We start from the raw sequence: 15525 nt of genomic DNA, 5'->3' as shown, positions 1-15525 counted from the left end.
TTCTGTTTGTACTGAGTCACTAAAAAGAGGAGATTTAGTCTCTGTAGCTATTTTGTTCCAATTGTTACACATCCTCTGTCACAGACAAAAACTCAGAAAAACTCTGTTTTCCATTAATTTTGTTTAATTTCTTACAGATATTTCTTGTTATATACTTAATTAGACTTAGGAAAACCTTTATGAGGCTAATTCCCACTGAAATAGCTGTAAATAGCCTAGGAATTTCATCTAAGAATCTGTGCACAGGGTTTTTCTCACAAGACCTTGTTTTTGGCCTTTGTAGAGTTAATTCAATTTCACGAGCAGAATGATGAGGAGAAAGACTTGACTGGATCCAGAATATGTCAGGGTCAGTTCCCAGTAAGGAAAATAGCTAAAGGAGTTGAGTTTTATCTTTTGCTCAGTGAAGAAAATGATGAAGGTTCTCTGTGTTATTCCTTGCCCACTGCAGTGCTTAAAATTATCCCACATTGTTCCGGTCAAGGAAAATATCTGCCTCTCTGCCTGTTTCTTTGTGTTGGGAACAGAGAACTAGTGTCATGAAGTTCCTACCTGAACTTAACAGCCTAGTCAGTGTAAAATTGTCAAGCAGTCTCTTAATACAATTAGAAAACATTGGAATCAAATACCCATCCTATTTCTCAATATATATGTTTTTTCTATAGCTGTAGAGATGCTTACATACTGGTATTTTCTGTCCTTTACAAAAGTTTGCACTAGATGACCCAGTTCCCAGATTTGAAAGGACAGAGAGACATCCAAGGTGTCATGCTTTTGGGCTTAAATTTGAACCCAAGCCTTCCTTTGTTTTTTCCTTTTGCACTAGCAGATGACTCACTCAGCAGACCTAAATTAAGTACATCAAGTCTAGAGTATCAAACATATTTGTTAAATATGCCTTCTCTTAAAAGCATTTTATTTGTGTTAAAGGAACTGAAAAAAGGATATGAAAGTTTCTTGGGACTGACTGTTTATAGAAAGAAAATGCAGTGACATATCAGGAATTAGTTCACCTGGTATCTGAAAGGATGCCCTTTGTTACTGAGCTAGACAGAAATCCCTTTTTTTTAAAGCAAGACGAGATAGCAAAGACAGAACTTAAGCACTCCTCAGTCATAATGGTCCTGTAACAGCTTTTGGAGAAGAAACACAGAATATGACCCGATGTCCTGACAGATAGGTAGAAAAATGTTTCAATTCATCTTTTCAAGTTACCACTGCCCTAGTCCTGTACACTAAGAGAGATCAGTGACCCCCCAAAAGTTTGAACCTGTTATGGATTTGGAGCAAATATGGTTAGCTACTGACCTGGCACTCAATTTTCTGATAATACCATCTTATCTACTCTCATTTCTTCAGGAAAGCAAGTGAGGAGGAATTTCTCTTGTCTATTTTCACATTTGAGGGAAGGGAGAAATTAACTTAAAAGGTGTGACAATCTTAATTTAAAGCTGTAAACTGAAGATCCTCAATTCTTCTCTTGTTAGGGTAAGAGGCACCCTGTGTATAAGGAATTCTCCCACAGCTATAGGGAACACAGGAAGGTTCTTGCATTCCAGGCAGAAAGACTAGAGAATTCTAAATTCCTTGAGAAAGAAATTGATAATAAATCAGTTTGATCAAGACAGGAGCTGCAGTTATTTCCTAATAACAGCAAACTGAATTATAAAATTCTGTGTACTGCGCAGTGTTAAAGAGATAACTACACTGTAAATACACATACATGGCCAGCTATGAGGTAACAGCTCACAGTGCAATCCCTCTACCTTCCAGAATCATAGAGTAATTTGGGTTGGAAGGGACCTTTAAAAGTCATCTGCCATAAGCCTGGACATCTCCAGTTAGTCCAGGCCGCTCACAGACCTGTCCAATCTGACCTCGAATGTTTCATGGGATGGGGCATCCACCACCTCTCTGTGCAACCTGTGTCAGCATTTCACCACCTCATTGCAAAAGAATTCTTTCTTACATCTAATCTAAATAGATCCTCCTTTAGTTGAAAACCATTACCCCTTGTCCTATCACAACAGGCCCTGCTACAAGATTTGTTTCCATCTTTCTCATAAGACCCCTTTAGGTACTGGAAGGTGGTACAAGCTCTCCCTGTAGCATTCTCTTCTCCCGGCTGAACAACTCAAACTCTCTTAGCCTTTCCTCATATGAGAAGTGTTTTATTCTTCCAATCACCTCTGTGGCTCTCCTCTGGGCTCAGTCCAACAGGTCCCTTTATGCAGTGTGAGTATCATCCTGAGAGCAGAAGTTGTCAATGCAAATATTTGCCAAGAGAAGTTTATTTTTTCCATTGTCTACACTGTCCTCCCTTCTTTTAGTAGTAAGACACATTGTCCATATGTGAGTGTAATGTATCGTATGAGCTTGAGACAAAATATTCCTCTCTAGATTAACAGAGAATGAATAACAGTGAATTTTTAAGCTGGACATAGTGTACATGACATGCTGTTTGGCTCCAAGAAAAATCTTCCATTGGAAAGAGGTTATGAATGCAGACACATCATTGAGACCTAAGAGATTATTGATTTGGGCCAGTCCAGGAAAGCAGAAACAAAACCAGGAAAGGTATTTAAAAACATTATTGGAATTTTCAGGTAGAATTTGGAATCTGAGGAGGAGTGACAGCAAAAAAAAAAGAGAAAAGTAAGCAACATCCAAACAACCTGGGCAGGAAGCAGTGAGATGTTACCTTCAAAGAAAGAGTAACAAAAAGTATTTGCATTTGACACATTTACTATAATAATTTATATTTTTAAATATCTGGTCAAATAAAATATATTTTTGTATGTGTATAGAAAGAGATGTTTGTGTGCATTACCTCCAGGAATGTTTGCGCCCAAAGCCGGGACCTGATTTTCAGTGCAGCACTCTTTCCTCTTTCCAGCTGTCCCACCGTGCATGAAATTAGGACACACTTCACATTTGTACAGTTCTGGGCACAAAATAAAGGGAAGTCATATGGATGCTTTGAAAATGTATTAAATTATTTTCTAATGCTATAAATAAGCAAAAACAAATCAACTTTCCATTAAAGAGCTAAACAGTCTGAAATCAGTCATTTCATCTAATATACATGAGATACCCCATGAGTCACTGCGAGAACTACAAACCAAGGAGCGGATTCTTTTTGCATCACCAATGAATACAAACACCGACCTGTACTAAAGAAAATAAAAGTAACAATTTTCAACAGTATCTGCTCTGAAGAACTCTTAAAATGTTCAGGCACTTACCAATCCTTTGAAGCATGTGCTTTTTCTTCACATGTCAATCATTTTAAGATTTCAACACTTGTTTTTTTGTTCTCTATACATGAACTGTTTATTTATACTCCTAAATATTTCCTCTTTTCTAACTCTCCTGGTTTTCCCACTGATATTTACATTATAGCAGCCAGAACATTTGCTGAGATTCATTAGTTGCTTTACTTGAAACTTATTGTCCATGAAACATTCCTGATGAGCAGTGATTCTGGCTCATACACAAGGTTGAAGGCAAAAGCCAAGCACTGCAACTCAAAACTATATACTCTTAAAGTCTGCCAGAAGAATGTCACAAAAAAAGGTTAAAAGCTGACTGGAAGCCACTGAAGGGAATGAGTTGAGTTTCATGGGGTAACCACAGAAATGATGTGGTTGTTTAGGGTATAAAAATGAAAAAATATATCATAAAAATGATTAAATGTCTGTGTAAAAAATAAAAAAGTTTTGTATATACAAATGGGATTTATCTGAAAAGTTTTTTTTGATTCAGGGGAAGGCTGAGGTTTTAATTGATTCCAATTTTTATAACAATGAAGAGAATCCCTCCCACAACAGAAGGCCTTGTGACCTCAAAAACAAAGCAAAGTTTTCACAAGTAAGTATATTCCCTAGTGAGAGTGAGAATGCACTACCAATGCCCATACTTCAGGAAATGAAATGATGATGCATGTAACAGATCTGAAAACACCCTTAAGGAATCCTGTAGCTTTACAGACAGCTTTCCCCACAAATCTCTATCTTATCAGAGGATAAGCAGAAGCTGCATGCTTAATTCCTGCTTTCTATATCTGCCTGAAAATGCAACTGTGAACCCTGGAACTTGCAACTATGAACTTTTTTTTTAAATTAATATTTTAAAGTGTTTGTTTATTTAGCTTTAAACATCGTCCAAGCAGATTTATTTATTTTGCAGGAAGGAGAAGAGTTGTTTTCATTAATCATAGTGGCCAAAAACACACATTAGCAAAATAAATCATTATTATGCAAAGAAGTCTACTTTTGGCTGACATTTTAGGACCTGAACACATATTTCTGTTTTTCTTAGTAATGCATTTAGCCTGTAGTGATTTTCAGAACAATGTAACATTGGAACTAATGGAAGAGAAACCAAATGTTTAATAAGCAGTATAAATAGAATAAGAGGTTTTCAGAACATTTTGTCTCTCTGCGAAAATGCTTTGATGAAAATGAAAATAACTTAAATTTTCTAAAAAAAAATTATCAACAATTTTTAACAAAGAATTCTCTTTGGCCAATCAGTCTTTTTCCAGAGCAACATTAATTTTCCGTGTATATTTCCAATGTGTCAAAAAAAAATTATGCATCAGCAGTAACTAATGCTGAAGGCACACAGAACTGGGACACCTTCTAACTGAACTAATGACACTGCTTTTCTATGCTCATCCTGGATAAGTCTTGCTACATATACAGTGGTATGCACTGCACCCAATCCTATCCTAATTTTTGCTGACCAAAAGCATAGTGTACTAGAAGATTGCTCATCAAAGTGCCAAGTTCATATTACAGAGTACTCCACTAAATATATTTGATCCACCTACATCAAGTAGCTGAAAATTCTCTGCTTCATATTTTGAGTTGCAGACACAGAGCATACTTCACTACTTTGTTAACCATTTCCAGTTGCTGCAGTCATTTTTATGCTGGCAGCCTATGGGCCTAGTCACTGAGAAAGGAAACTGAAAATTAAGCTATCACTGAAGAATGGATTAAGTGTTATGTGATATTGACTGGCATGTCTTCGAAAATCCTGGCATTTTTCTTTCAGACACAGTGGAAATGGATTCTTCCGGGGGTATTGGGTTGGTAAAAGAATGGCACAGGAATCAACAGTGACTATTGTTTAAAATGGGTTAATCTGTGATTTTGTTCTTAATAACATTATGGTTTTCATTACTTTCAGTCTATCTTCTTCCTGTTATAAAAATTGCCAAATTAACTTTCAGAAGCAATGTAATTATTCTATTACTCCAGAAGACTTAAGTCTGGGAGGTTCTTCGCTTCCTACCAAATTCTAGTGAGGTCAAAGAATTCAAGCATGAGTTTGCAGTAAACAGATTAATAAGAGACTGGACAGCATGAAAGAAACTCTGCCAAAGGTTCATAAAAATAGATGGAAAGCACTGACTGTGTGAATCCCTTGACTGATCTCAAGGTCACTGAGTTTGAACACTGCCTTTAGGCAATGGCAGCTGAAACCTACAGTGCTGAAGTATGCTAAGGATGGCACTTTGAGTGCAGGAGAGGAAAAAATCCTCCTGGAAACTCCGTCAGGTCCAAATACTGAGGTACCAGGCTGTCTATCAGAACTACTTTCCTAGGAGAGTGCTGCTATTGCTCCAGCATTGTCTGGATTGTTAAAAATGCAGTGACTGGTCCCATTGGCCTTGCTTGTGTAGAGAGTCTCACTGCTCCCTGCACAGTCCCAGTATACAGCTTTCAGATAGCTCACCAATATTTTTGCAGAGTTTTTCCTGTGAGGTTCTGCCACTGCGACATCCCTTCTCCTGATGTAATGAGAAATTGTGGAATTATATAAAAAAGCAGCAAGTTCAGGAGTGTCTTGTGGAACAGCAAACTGCAAAGAAGAAAATGGGAATGGTAACAACATACTCATAGAATGATTCTAACAGATTTGTTCCCATCTAAGAGGTCCTGAATTTTGGATTAACACTGTTTTCTCAATTTAACAACACAATCATGAGAATACACTGTCTTCAAGTAGGAACAGAATGAGTAATAGCACAGCTAGATACTGCCCAGTTATAGGAATTACAGTAGATAACATTTTTTTCCACTTCTTACTGGTGTCAATTTTGTTGCTTTACTTTAATTTTGTTAGACTCTTGAGGGCAGATTCTGAAATATGTAACAGGATAAATTCAGAGTTGCACAGAAATCTAGTCATTAGTTCAGATCAGAATCTGTCTAATGAAATATAACGATTTTACCAGTTTTAGAAAAAAAAGGAAGTCTGACTTTACACAACACAATTTTTGATAATGTAACAAATATGTTACAGATCCTTTTTGGTAACAATTCTACTTGTATAAAGCAAAAGTTTCTTCATTTTTAATCTCACATTAAAATTCATTCTTTTTAGCTTTATATTTACAGATTTTTTTTCTCCAGTTAAAATCTGCTTTTTTTGTTGGCAGTTTGTCTTTAATTTCTTCACAGGGCATTTATGGCTTCTTTTATGAAGCCTCAAAGAACTCCTGGAGCAAATTGCTACAGAAGGAAAGATAAATTTTAATTCATGGCAATCCCAGTATGTAAAATCAGAATAAAATATACATGGAAGTTTACAATAAGAGCTCAAAGGAACTCAACTAAACATGGTGAAAGGTATTCCTTAAGGACCTCCGATTGTAAAGAGTTATACCAGATCCTTCTTATCAGGTCTTTAAGCCTGAACACAAAATATCTTAAAAAAATTCCTAAAGAAAATGTTTGTACTTGTAATAACTGTTGTAGTAATGAAGGGAAGAGATTAGTTATAAGCTCACAAAATCTTCCACACACTATGCTGTGTAGTACTAGATTTGGAAAATTTGTATAATTTTTCTGATTAAAATTATAATTCTGTAAACAGAACATATACATCTGACATTGTCTGACACCTTCTGTCAAAAGCATCCTACAAAATGAAAGATATAATTCATTAATAGATGAAAACCCATTAAAAAAGAAGAATCCTCTTTTTTCAGTTGCTTAATGAGTTTAACATTGTCTATTTGCAATACGGGAACACTTAAGTAGCTAGTAAATCTCTCCCTCTCAATGTGATAACACGTGCAAACTCTCCTTCCAGAATTCTTTCACCAGCGCATAGACTTCTTTAATGATGACAAATTAAAAAACCCCACAATATAATAATATGCCTGTGAAGAAGCCCTCAATATATGACCACAACAGATAGATATGTAGATCAATTTGAATACTAGAGGATTTTAATATTTACATTTTTCTTTTTTCATAGATCCTAGAGTGTTAGCATCTTCAGGAATGAATTGTTATAGCAAAGGCTCGAAAACAGCCTTCTGGGGTTAAGAGAACACACATGTTTCTCCTGCAACAATTTAAAAGCAGAATTTCTTCAGTGGCCTAAATGTCCAGGCTAGAGATATTCTTTTATCCTTCTTGAGCTGGTCACATGGAATTGCACAACTGTACAGTCTGTCTTTGTAGCTATTTTATATGCCATGTATTTAGCTCACTGTGTTTTAAACAGATAATCACTCCTTCCCTTTGATTACAGTGGACTCTGACAGTTTCCCCACCATGGAAAACTGTACTGCTTTCTTCTCCTGAGCCTTATTACTTTGAGCAGGTTTCCAGATCTCTCCTGTTCACCAGACTTCTCATTTCAAAACCCTGTTTAACTTTTCTCATTTTTCAGCCAGGCAATAGCCTCTGCTGCATTGTGTAACTCCATCAGAAAAGTCCTGGAAGAGGACTTTGTGTAAAAGCTATTACACAAGAGGGGTCAGTGACCATTCAAGAGCAACACATTGGATGGTATTATTTTGTCCTGAGACAAAGATTAAACACCGTGGTAACAGTTTTGCAGCAGGAGAAGACAGTGCCTCTGAAGGGGTTAGCTCCTGCCACTCACGTTTGTGGATGCACCTTATCCATGGGGTGGATTTTTGCTGTTATTTCACTGCTTCCCTGACAGATGCCTCACTTGTGGTACTACAGTGTCAGCTATTGAGAATGTGCCATGTGTGTCACCCTGCAGAAGTGGTATTTATAGGTACAGGTTTCAAAAAAATGCTATTTGGAGAGAAGAAACAACTCATCAGGAATACTGTCTCAAGACAAAAGTGTATCTAATTGAGCCCTCCTCTCATCACAGCTGTCTTTAGGAAGAGTAAGAAGGAAGTAAGAATGGGGCATGCATACACAATATTCTCCTAATAACTTTCAGCTTCCAAATGTTTTCAGATCCAGGACTTCCTTATTGGTATGAAGTTTTTGTTCATTTACTAATCTTCACTGGACTCCTATTTTGTGAATTTGTTCACTTTCCTCTTAAAATAATGTAAACTTTTAACCCTGACTACTTCCCTTTGGCCACAAATTCCAGACACCTAAGACCTGCCACCATGAACCACCACTTCCTTTTGCTTGTTTTGAATGACTCTCCAGGCTTCATTAAATGCTCCAGTTCCTGTGCAGGAATAGGCAGAGAACAGTCAATCCACACCCACGCTCTTCCTGCCACTACTCATTTTGAGGATCATATTGTGCACAGTCACCTCTTTTCTAGATTGAAGTGTCCTAGTGTACTGAGTTATTCTGCAATGGAATCCATTCTGTATCTTTGGTTTAAGTACTTTTGCTCCTTTTTACACCTTTTTCAAGATTCATAATTTTATTATCCTTTCACATCCCTCAATGCCTTCATAGAAAGGTAAGCTACAGAAAAGTCCCTAAACAAGTCTTCCCATGTGTGTACAGGTGTGATTGATCTCTGTGGACTAGATACCAAAGCCCAAAGAAAACCTTTTTACAAGACAAGAAATTCAGTAATGGGGAGGAATATAGTGCTTTGATTGAAACTGACAATCTGAGTGATTTCAGAGGGGAAATGCTTGAGTGCCCTAAAAGAGCTAGGTTCAGATATCCAAGAGAAGTCAGGCTTTTAATATCCTTAGCCTTATTTGGAAATTTGAGCTAAGCATCCTGCTGTTTATACAAAACTCGAAGGAAGCTCTCTTTGTGTCCTCTTCCCATCTGGAGCAATAGATAAGTGTTAGATATTTGAAACCTGATTTGTGTATTCATGCTGTTCAATGCTTTGAAAAACTGAAATAAGGAAAGGATGTTTAAATTCTTGCAATAATGATTGTACACCTAAAGCCATATTCTGCCACAACAGATGGACTGTTATTACAGGAAAATTTCTCACAAGCTTCACAAGAATTTAGTCTTGTTTATGTAATAGATGCAATCATTATGAAGTAGGAGAAGGAAGAGCAAACGGAAAAAAAAAATTAATAATGAAAATATACATTGCCTGATAATGTCAGTAAGGATTGTGGCAGTATTCTACCCGGATTCTTAATTCAAACTTAAGAAAGAACACAGTGGCTATACTGGGAGTATGCTGAACTCCTTTTTACGTACTTGCAATCTGATTGGAACAGTGAGCTTGAGAAGCTAGGCTTGCAAGCACAAAGGAAGCACCTCAACTTCTTCCTCCTTGCCACTTTTGAAAAAGAGGGGAAAACAAGGTAGAAAAGATATCTAGAAAAAAATTCTCTGTCTCCAATATTCCTGGGCTTTGGGTATAAAATGGACAGACATTTTCCATCTTCTGTGTCCTATCACTCATTTGCTTTTTCTTCCTCTAAAGAAACTAAATAAAAGGGTGGAATTTCAACCCCTCTCTAGTTTCCTGGATGAAACACAAAAATCTAGCCATAATGTATTTGGTAGACATCAATTTTTCTCTAGTCTTTTATGTACGTATTGTATGTCTGCTTAGGCTAGAGACTTGACTTGTAGCTCCTGAGGTTGTGAGCACTCCTTGTCACTAGAAAGATGTCTTTCCTTTCACCAAATATACCAAACTCAAACCTCTTCTGGTATGCACTTTTAGCACTTGGAATGCAGCTCTCTCTGAAAGATGTTTAATAGGTTACTAGTTAAATTTGAGAGGTGTTGTTGTTTACTCCAGACATGTCTGGAATCAGTTATACTTTATAAACTGGATACCTTGTTTTTGATGGGATAGTATGTAGAGCTGTGTTTTGCTTAATCTCCTGACTTTGAGCCAAACCAAGCTCTTTTGAGGGGGATTTGCCATCACAAACATAGACCTTAATACAGGAAATTGTCCAAGCAGCCAGGGATCGGATTAGGAAAGCTAAAGCCCTGACAGAATTAAGTATGGCCAAGGATGTCAAAGACAACACAAAAAGCTTCTATGGATATTCAAAGGAAGATGAGGGAAAATGTAAGAGCTCTTCTGAAGGAAACAGGAGACCTGGTTACCCAGGATGTTGAGAATGCAGAGGTACTCAGTGACTTTTTTGCCTCAGTCTTCACTGGCAAATGCTGCAGGCACACTGCCCAAATCATAGAAGGGAGAACGAAGGACTACCTACTACATTAGAAGGTCAGATTTGAGAATATCTAAAGGATCTATAGCTGCACAAGTCCATGAGACTTGATGAGATGCATCCATGGGCTCTGAGGAACTGGTGGATAAACTGGCTAAGACACAGTTCCTACCTGAGAAGTTGTGGGAGTCTGGTGAAATTCTCACTGACTGCAAAAGGGGAAACACAACATCCATTTCTAAAAAGGGTAAAAAAGGAAAACCTGCAGAACCACAGGCCAGTCAGTCTCACTTTCATGCCCAGCCCAATAACGGAGCAGATCTTCCTGAAAACAGTGCTAAGGCACATGGAAATGAGGAGGCAATTGGTGACAGCCAATATGGCTTCACTAAAGGCAAATTGTGCCTGACAGATTTGGTGGCCTTCTATGACAGGGTCACACTGTTGGTGGATAAGGAAAGAATAACTGACTTCATCTACCTGCACCTAGACAAAGCATTTGCCACCATCCCAGATGACATCCTGGTCTCTGTGCTGGAAGGACATGGATCTGACGGAGCACTCAGATGAGCGGGCTGAATGAGCTGTGTGATCACACTCAAGGAATTGCGGTCAATGGCTCAATGTTCTATTTGAGACCAGTGATGCGTGGTGCTCCTCAGTGGTTGGTATTGGGACAGGGCGCTTTTTAACACATCTGTTGGTAGCATCCACAGTGGGATTGAGTGCAGCCTTCTCCTCATAAAAAGAGTACAGAAACCAAATACGTACCGTGCAACACCACTGCCACATTAGAAACATTACAGACTATTTATATCTTGCTTCTTCCCCAGGAAAATGATCTTGGGTTGTTAAAAAATTCCCCAAAAGTTCCATTCCACTGTGAAGTGTAGGCAAAAAACCCCAATCAAAATGAAGAAAGGGAAGAAAATAAAATACTTACCTTTATTTGCATTGTGTTAATAGGAGAGCTTGTTTGACAGTGCAATGGTCCATGTGTCTGAATGTGAAGAATATAAAGAAGAAATTCTTCTCTACTGGACACAGGCCAACCAACATGGAGAACTGTATTGTTGATGGCACTTGGTCCTATATTGTGCAGCTGTCAAAGAAATATCATCAGTACTCTCCAAGGCAGTAAATAGCAACAAAAAACTGCAACAACCACTCAGATATTTTCAAATTCTTATTGGCCACAGCCTTGAAGTATTTAGGGAAGGATGTATAGATTATTAATATCATTATTGATGGAGAATCTGTGGCAGGTAGGAGAAAAGAACCTCTCCACATTAATCACAAAAGTAATGGCAAATCTGGGAGAGCACTCTTTTCTGTCTAAGTCTGTATTCAGGAAATCCATCACCTTTCCCATTTTTTCCCACATATGAAGAGTTGAAATTATCTAAAAAAGTATCGAAAAAGACTAACCCAAAACCCACTAACAAATAAACCCTATATAAATATGAACAATGAACAGTAACAGATCATACTTGAGAAGAGTAGCCAAAACGTCAGAATACAAAAGGATCACTTTTCAGGGCACAGGAATAGAAGGTAGACCAGAACTTAAACCACCTTCTTTGGTTAAGAACTGTATCTTCAACACTCTCAATCTGAATTTCCTCAAAAGAACTAAAGGAATTAGTTTTCCCAAATTAACATCCTAGGACATTATTTTTCTCTGAGGAAAATGAGCAAAGATAGGAAAAATAAAAGTTAAGAAATCTAAGCTATTAAAATAGTTTCCTTATATTAGTTTACAGTTTGAAAATAACTGATGGGAACAGGGAGTCTGGACATGTGTTATCACTGGGCATGAAGAGCTGAAGAAACTGAACACCATGGACCTTTACAGTGTCTAGAGATGTGAGAACCTCCTTTTGTTAAATTCGCAGAATTTTTATGACTGATGACCTTTAGTTAGAACTAAATAAAAACCACTTTCGATCTTACATCTTCTGGAAGGGTGTTTGGTCTTTTTAATGCTCTGCTGATATAAACCGTGAAAGTGGTTCCCTTAATAACTGTAACTAATCACTGTAATTATTTTAATACATTTGAGGTTGCATATATATTTTCACAAACAACCCAAATGCTTGAGACAGGAAGATTCATTAGGTATTTTTCAGTTTAGAGAAATCTATTAAGATGAGGAATTCACAAATGATAATTTGTATTTTACAATTTTATTCACTACGCTTTAGTATGTCATGCAAATTGTAACCTTACACTGCTGATTCAGCTCTGTTGCTTATATTTTCTTGAGTGCTAGCTTGTGAATTATAACCATATGTGAAGCCCTCTGTTTTACCCTCTAGAATAAAGGCCATCCATCAGATTCTAAGGATGGCTCCTATTCCATGTAGCTCACTCACACAATGCCCTTTTTCTAAGATGAACTCTTCTCTTTTAATTCATGAATCATCCATAGGGAAAAAACCACCAACAATATAACTAAAAATATGTGTACTTCAAACATTAAGAGTTATTTTCAATAGAACATTTTCTGAGGTAACAAGTTACATGTATGTCTACATTATTTTTTTCAGTTAGCTAAATGTCAAAGAAAACATTTTTTCCTGTGCACAGCATGCACAGCTTCTAAGGAGAAGATATTTGAAATTGATTATAAGGAACTTATAAGGACTGTTTTTAATTCTTGTCAAACACCCAAAATGTTTATATATCCCTTAAGTATATATCCCTTAAGTATCAAAGACAGACTCCCAGCATAAACTAGTATCTCCTCCACTCACATGAACAGATAATGGAGTTACAAATGCCCAGATTAAATGTGGGTCTTGTGCTAAAGTTAGAGTATTTACATTTGTGGCTTTATCTAGCTACAGATAAAGACAATAAACCAAATCCATCATGAATTCAATGGGGCCAGCTTGAGGTCCTGTGGCAAAATATATGATTTTTACCTCATAGATGTGTTCTACTAAAGGACCAACTTCTTCTTCTTTTGTAGGTTCATCTTTGGGTTCCCAGTTGTGAAGTGGCAAAATAATTGTTGGGGGGTGAGACACTCTGTAATATACAAAACAGGTTAAAACAGTAACTGCTACCAGTGACTGACTGCATTACTTTTAGAAAGAAAGGAAGAATATTATAGAAAACTGAGCCCTCAAAAGCTGGTTATTTGGGCACCTTAATTAGAATTAGGTGAGGTGAATGCTACAATGCCTCCATAAAATACTACCCAATCCTTGCAGATGAATGAGGGTGTGCATATAGTTTCATACTTCCTCTGATGCACTGTCCTTTCCAGGTAAGGGAGTAGCCCAATTTGGAGAGAGGAATCCAAGCTGTTAGGCATTTATACCAGTCTCACTGATGAGATATCTAAATACATTATTGACAAAAATAGAGTAAATAAATATATTTTCCCATTTCCATTTGAAACCTGTAGGTGTTTAATGCTATGCATCATTCTTCCCTAGAATACATTTTTGGATATTTACCTGTTCTAACAGGTTCTATGACGTGTTATTATTCCTTTAAAAAACCTTGCAAAGTAGCCTACCTCATTTTACAGACAGGAAACACAGATACTGTGACTTCCATAAAGTCAATGGAAATTGGTGTATTGAGAAACAAAATTCAGGACTAGAGCCTAAAAGAGTGCTCTAGGCTTTCCAATAGCTTTGCAAATGAAGTGGCAGCTAAAGCATTCACTGAAATGCTGTTGCAACTTGCAACACATAAATTAAACATAAACAAAGAAAACCGTGATTTAATATTTGGCATCTTTCTTCCCGTTCGCTATTTTATTTTTTCTTCCCTTCTCTGTCTGACCTTAAGAAAGTAGTCTTCTGCTAACATTTGAATTTGAATCACAAACATTTCATTTCCCATAAAAATTGGAAGTTCATTGCACCGGTCCCATTCAGATGCCAACTTAACCTTGCTCAGGTGTTCAGAATTTGGAAATCAGATCCCAAGAATTTCTTTTAGCATGGTAGGTGAATTCTGGCACAGACATCTGTCGTCTACAAGTACAGTATGTGTGGCTAGCACAGGTCTTTCCCATGAGAACTTCCTCCTGTGTTTTATAAACAAAGATAAAATTTGGATGTTGTTAAAACAGTGTCTCGAGATTTGGACAGTTCAGGCCTGGCCAATCAGGCCTAGGGGGAGGTTTCTGACTGACCAATCTGGGTGACCTCTGAAAAGTCTATATAAGTTGGATTCAAAATAATAAAGTGCTTTTTCTATGCCACGCTGAGAATCCGGGATCTCTTCTCTGCTAGCGGCTCAACAGCGACAAGTACGTATTACCCTTTCTTTGCAAGGGCCAACTCTCACTCAGTTTCGCTGGTTTATGGAGTCTTTAACTGAAAGAAAATCCAAAAAATTTCAGTGCTGGTTCTGCCAAAGCTGGAATTTTGCTGACATAAAACTGTTATAAAACAATAATTTTTTTTTTTTCAATGTAACATTTAAATAAGATGATGGACTTCTAGGCACTGATGCTAATCATTTTCCAGTGGCTGTGCTGCAGATTGCCCCTTGAATAAAAGATTGGATGGATTTGTTGCAAATGCTGAAAAAACACTACTGGAAGAAACAAACTGTTCTTGATTACAGCTCTTATGTCTTATACAATGAATGAAATGGCTGCAAGAAAATTTTCTACAGTATACAGCTTCTCAAAGCAGCAAGAAATCCCAGAGAAGAGCAACTTAATACCATCCAGCTGAAGTACAACTCTTTGTGAAATTTGGTGTATTCTGGATTATCCTGCTAACTCTTACTGCTTCCTCAGACATCAAAAGACCAGCAGTTTGTACTAACAGGTCCTAACAGAGGACAAATTCACATGCCAACCTAACAATAAAAGAGTATAAACATTTTCATTTAAAAAGTAATTTCTGATTAAGTACTTAGCCTTAGTTTCACAAATCATCTTGTTTCCAATATGAATTTTAATTATTGATTGTTGTTGGAGAATACAAACTTTAGGTTGTTGTTAGAAAAGCCAAGACACATAGACCCTTAAGCTACCACAGAAAATTGCAAATCAGAAATTGTACATAGACAAAAAGAAGAAGGTGTGAGGTTTTAAAACTCAGTGTTTTCACTTATTGCACTGCCAGGGAAGTATCATTCTTATCCATAGCATTACAAAATGCAAAGTAGAAATTTAGACACCA

At 37.1% G+C, this 15525-nt stretch overlaps 1 protein-coding gene across 2 annotated transcripts in view; it reads right to left on the bottom strand.

The window, feature by feature from the left end:
- Positions 1–15525, bottom strand: part of ITGA8 (integrin subunit alpha 8) — a 114128-nt gene that overhangs the window by 24791 nt on the left and 73812 nt on the right. For both annotated transcript variants that reach the window (XR_014849721.1, XM_085050622.1), the window contains exons 24-27: positions 13294–13399; positions 11310–11468; positions 5746–5871; positions 2831–2944 (exon numbers count right to left, since the gene is read on the bottom strand). Coding sequence is in view for 1 of the 2 variants with exons in the window: in XM_085050622.1 (XP_084906748.1) it covers positions 2831–2944; positions 5746–5871; positions 11310–11468; positions 13294–13399 (505 nt within the window). In the remaining variant the exon portion in view is untranslated. The remainder of the gene's footprint in view (positions 1–2830; positions 2945–5745; positions 5872–11309; positions 11469–13293; positions 13400–15525) is intronic.

Source organism: Lichenostomus cassidix, chromosome 2, assembly GCF_008360975.1.
Source record: "Lichenostomus cassidix isolate B80296 chromosome 2, HeHo_3.0, whole genome shotgun sequence".
Taxonomy (NCBI): domain Eukaryota; kingdom Metazoa; phylum Chordata; class Aves; order Passeriformes; family Meliphagidae; genus Lichenostomus; species Lichenostomus cassidix.
Note: the sequence above shows the minus strand (reverse complement) of the source record. Positions and strands in the feature narration are given on the sequence as shown.